Genomic DNA, 5,241 nt, shown 5'->3' with positions numbered 1-5,241 from the left:
TCCTGCTCCCTGTTTGCGTTTGATGGTTTGGATATCTCCTTAAACACCTGAACAACTCCAATATGAAAAATTCATGCTAAAAAAATGCAAAGGATACCTAGATATGCATATTGTGCGAAAGAGACGAAAAATAATGCAAAATAATGAGTTAAGAGAACAAAATGAATGAATAATGCATGATGAAAGAGTGTAAAATATATACATATCAACTCCCCCAAACTTATTCTTTGCTTGCCCTCAAGCAAACGATCAAGAACAAAGTATGGAAGAGAGGTTTGAAGATGGAGTCTCAGAACCTAAAACATGCTGAAAAGAGTAGTTAGAATCAAGGTCCTTGTTTTTAGTTATATGATGCATGGTGAGGGAACTTTATTTAAAAACTTTAGACGATTCCAATCTTTAATCTACACATACAATCTTATCAATCACTCCCTTTAACATTCATTAACAAAGAACCGTGAATCAAGCTATGCAATGCCACTGAACTCATTTGGCTAGGGTAAAAGGTCAGAGACAAAGATCGTCTCCTTGTCAAGTTGTTTTATCAATATAGAACAAGATTCTCTCTCACGAAAAGGAGTTGAACTTAAGAGAAGGCTAAAGGTTGAAACCAACTGCTACATACAAGAGCAGCGTCCTGTCTACCCAAAGGTCCCCAAGGAAACTCAGCCCTAACATTCTGACCCAGAAGTTGATCCTATCTCTACCCTTCATCAGAAACATCATCTCAAACCCATTCTCTTATTCTTTGCACACTACAAAAAATATAGGTTTTGTTAGCAATAGAAAACAGCTATTATATGTCATTAATAGCGAATTATCAAACGCTATGTCAGCAGTAGCTATAATAGGTCGCACACATATTATAGCGCTTCTGGGTTTGCTATCGTATTTTCAATATATTATAGCGTTGATTTTGACATGCTATTACTTGGTCTTCCTTATGATAGCTTCTTCTATTAACACTATAAGTTCTATATAATAACGTTTTTTAAATTTGCCATGGATGGACTATCTTATGATAGCTTTTCGTTGCAACACTATATTTGTTATATAATAGCGGTTTGTATTTGCTATTGATTATGCTAATTTGTGATAGCTTTCGGTATTGTTGCTATATTTGTTTCATTATAGCGGTGGGAAAGTGTTACTATTTGGTTTGTTGCAGCACTTTCTTTTGTTGTAGTATTATAGAATATATTTCATTAATGCTATGATATATGGCTTGCTAGCAGCTATCAATTGTATGAATACGACCCTGAAACCTGATTTAGCAAACATGTCTCAAACCAACACTACATTACCAATCCAACAGATCATTACAAAATTCAAATTCATCATTCAAGTCTTAGATCAAACAGAAACAGTAGTAGAGTAATCCTGATAAGTTTTAACACAATATCACTTTATCCTTTGGCCATGCAATGGATGTCCCAATTGCATCTCCCATACATTCAATTTCAGCCGACTGCCTCCAAACTGCGGCAACATTCACCTTCACTATGTCAACCCAAACCTTAACTGCATTAGTCCCTAAAGGGAATGAAACGAACAGTCTGGTCTGGCTTGTCTGAAGCCCAACGTCCTTCAGCAACCACCTTATTCTTTCCGCTAATCTCCATTAACTTGCACTTCTGATTTTCTTTGACTATATCATTCTACAATATTTACAAAAGAAACCATTATATTATAGTTCGAATAACAGAAAATAAGAGCCACTTTATACCATATAAAAAAGTACCTGAGAATTTTGGAGTGGGGACTGAGAAAGTGGCGGATTTATCTTTACAGGCGCTTTTGGAGTGTTAGAACTTGGAGATGCAGAATTTTTACCATTTGATGCAGTTTTAGGACTTGGAGACCTTTGAAAAGTTGATTCTGGTGCATCTTCTAAAACACACTTATTGGCAGGCCATGCTACGAATGACTTCACAGAGTCCCCAAGGTATCCAATTTGTGGCGTAGGCCTCCACAGGAATGTATCTCCTCCATGTACTACATCGACAAAGACTTTGACTGCATTTGGTCCAAGAGGGATATCATTAACCAACGCTTTTGGTTTATTGCACTGCCAACGGCCTTCAGCAACAACTCCATCAGTTCCACCAGACCAGTCTAGCAGTTTGCACTTGTTCAAACAATCTGTTGTTGGGCTCTATCAAATGCAGAAAATAATAAACTCAGAAATCATTTCGCCAACATATTAGAATAAGAAGTATGGTTTTGTATAAGAAACTTTACCCTAAGAGGAATCTCTTCAGCATAAAATCCCATCTGGTCTATAAGAACACATTTACTTTCAGGCCATGCAATCATTTCACCAACAGCTTGCTCAACATTAAACATCCCTACTGAAGGTCTCCAAAGAAAGGCTTTTGTGTTTATTGCTTTCTCAACCAAAACTTTAACAGCAAGAGGGCCCAAGGGGATGTCATTCACAAAGTCATCCGGATCAGATGATAAAAGAAGTCCCTCAGCCACATTTTCATCAGTACCAGACCAGTCAAGCTAACTTGGTCTTACTCATGCTTCTACCCATTGCCCTCAGACGACCTGGATTATCAGGTCCTAATAGTTGTGATAGGTTGAATTTGACGAAGCAGCATGATCAACCAGTTGAGCTGCCTTCTTCTACGTCATTTAGGAAACATACATATGTAGAGAAGGTAAATTGAGAACAAATACTAAACGAAAACTCATGTGAGGAAAATTCAATAACATACAAATTTCTCAGCTGCTTGGGTGTTGACTGGGGTTCCATCCTTTTTGGTACGTGACTTGACCCAGACCTTAAGCCTAGTCACTTGTGATGGTTCTGAACTCTCTTGTTTCTGTTAAATATAACTGAGGTGAATTAACATGGTGGACTTGTATAGAGTTCTTATCATAATAAAGGTAATAGATGTTACCATATCTTCAGCCAGCCTGACCATTCCTCTGCGGCTACAAGTGTGAGGTATTTGTCGTCGCCTTCTCTCCTTGTAGGATTCACTAACAGCTGCAAAGGCTGAGCTAGTTTTGACCTTAACTAATTTATGCCATTCTATTGGTGAAACATTCTTTGGTCGCAGATTCATCCTCTCTTGATTAGTAGATTTACTCCTTATCAGTGAGACAAGTCGTGATTTGGAGGCCCTCCAAAGACATCCCATATGCCCCATCACAACATTCTTCTGAAACTCTTCATCAACCTTAAATCTTGTCTATATTACACATAATTATCAGAGTTAATAATCAAAACATAACATATATAAAATATTGACATGAGAGAGTGTAAAGAAGAAGGTGACCTGAACAGATTTCTACAGAACAGTTTTGACTTCGTCGCTGATTTTCCTCCAATCATCAACGGTGACAGGAACAAGTTCCCGCACTAATGGACCTAGATAAGACGACAACTTGACTGATCCCGGACCAATAGGCTCTCCCATGTCATTAAACTCAACTCTTTCACGAACATTTGGATCTTTCCCTATGTTCTTCATCTTAGTTGGACCTCTATGTTTTTTACGCTTAGGTGGATCTGCAATCTCATTCTCTTGTGATTGTTGAACCTCACCAAACTGCGGCAACATTCACCTTCTTTAAAATTCCCGAAACTATTTTTGTAGTTTCTCAAGATATGTGAAATTTCTTGACCAGATAAAATCCTAGACTTTCTCGCATGTTCTGCGTGTCCATCAAACCAAGCCTTTTTAACCTGATACCTATGTGCTGGTGGAAGACCCCTTCTATGACGCATGTAAACATGCTTCCTGCCAAACTTAAGCCACATATTATCTGTGTGTTTACCGCACAAGGGACAACCCATTTTTCCCTTCACTTTGCATCCAGAAAGATTCCCATAGGCAGGAAAATCACTAATGGTCCACAGAAGCATTGCTTTTAGCGCAAACACAGATCTACTAAATGCATCATATGTTGGCTCTCCTTTGTTCCACAAATAGTTTAGATCCTCTATAAGGGGTTCTAAATAGACGTCAATACTGTTACCAGGCTGATGTGGACCAGGAATGAGCATAATATTCTCCTTCTTCATACATAGGTGTGGAGGCAGATTGTAGTTTACCAACAAAACAGGCCAAAAGCTATACTGACTATTCTTCATGTTAAACGGATTAAAGCCATCTGTTGATAACCCAAGCCGCAGGTTCCTTTCCTCCGCAGCAAATAGAGGATATTTGTCATTCATTTGATCCCAAGTGACAGAGTCTACAGGGTGTCTGAGTTTCCCATCCTTGCTCTTGTTAGTAGAATGCCACCTTAAGGTTTTGACCATTTCCTCAGACCTAAACATCCTTTTCAACCTTGGAATTATTGGAAAGTATCTTAATACTTTGTTTGGGACACCTTTCTTTACTTCACCAGTTTCCTTGTTAACCTTTCACCTTGAAGCATTGCAATGTGGACACCTATCAAGCTTCTTCAACTTCTTTCTGAAAAGGCAGCAATCATTGATACAAACATGTATCTTTTGATAACCCATATCAAAAGACTTCAAAAATTTCTTCACATCGTACAATGATGTATGTAGCACGTTGTCATCAGCTAACATCTCTGGCAGTGTCTCAAGTAACTCATTGAAGCTCTTGTCAGACCACCCATTTTGTGTCTTAAGTCGAAATAATGAGACAATCGCTGATAACTTACTATGGTTCGCACAATTTTGATATAAAGGTGTTTCTGCGTCTGCTAACTTTGCCAGGAACGCATCTTCTTTCTTGTCCTCTCCCTCTGCAATTTCAAAGAACTCATCCAACCCAGCCAAATCCTTATCTAAATACTCAGCAGCTCTGTACAACCCAGCAATCTCTTCATTACACTGATTTACTTTGCTATCACATTCAGAAACTGAGTAAACTTCTCTGTGATGGTACCAATCCTTACGGCACTTGTAGACCTCATCCATACCCCTGGTTACTAGATGATCAACAATATCAACCCATAAGTGACGATCTACATTGCGACAATCTTTGCAAGGGCAAATTATCAACTGATTGTCATCATTATCTCCACCCTCAGCCCAAACAAAATTCCATGCATGTAACGCCCCCGAACCGCTCTATGACCACGGAGGCCATCGGACGGCGCCAAGACGCTACTTGTTGTGGGAATCGCACCCTGGTGGTCCGGTCGAGGGACGGAAGCTGCAGCTTCCCGACCAGTCCTCCTGGATGCGACTCCGCCCACGGCCGAGGTTCGCTTAGGCTTTGCAACCCTTGCGTCCCACAGCACGTGTTG

General features: G+C 39.4%; 1 protein-coding gene across 1 annotated transcript; it reads right to left on the bottom strand.

The window, feature by feature from the left end:
• Nucleotides 1-3,327: 3,327 nt before the first annotated feature.
• LOC147927345 (uncharacterized) lies at nt 3,328-4,909 on the bottom strand. Its single transcript, XM_087487414.1, has 2 exons — nt 4,466-4,909; nt 3,328-4,381 (listed from the first exon to the last, which is right to left on the bottom strand). Exons 1-2 carry the CDS (start codon nt 4,907-4,909, stop codon nt 3,482-3,484), a joined length of 1,344 nt encoding a protein of 447 aa, XP_087343540.1. The 3' UTR covers nt 3,328-3,481.
• Nucleotides 4,910-5,241: the final 332 nt, after the last annotated feature.

This window comes from Camelina sativa, chromosome 15, assembly GCF_030686135.1.
Source record: "Camelina sativa cultivar CO46 ecotype springtype chromosome 15, ASM3068613v1".
NCBI lineage: Eukaryota > Viridiplantae > Streptophyta > Magnoliopsida > Brassicales > Brassicaceae > Camelina > Camelina sativa.
Note: the sequence above shows the minus strand (reverse complement) of the source record. Positions and strands in the feature narration are given on the sequence as shown.

Bases quoted from the DNA above. Each gene is read 5' to 3' on its own strand.
- LOC147927345 (XM_087487414.1), bottom strand. From the start codon at position 4,909: ATGGATGAGGTCTACAAGTGCCGTAAGGATTGGTACCATCACAGAGAA. The intron at 4,382-4,465 runs GTTTGTATCAAT...TCAAGGTGAAAG, and splicing joins TGGGTTATCAAAAGATACAT to GTTAACAAGGAAACTGGTGA.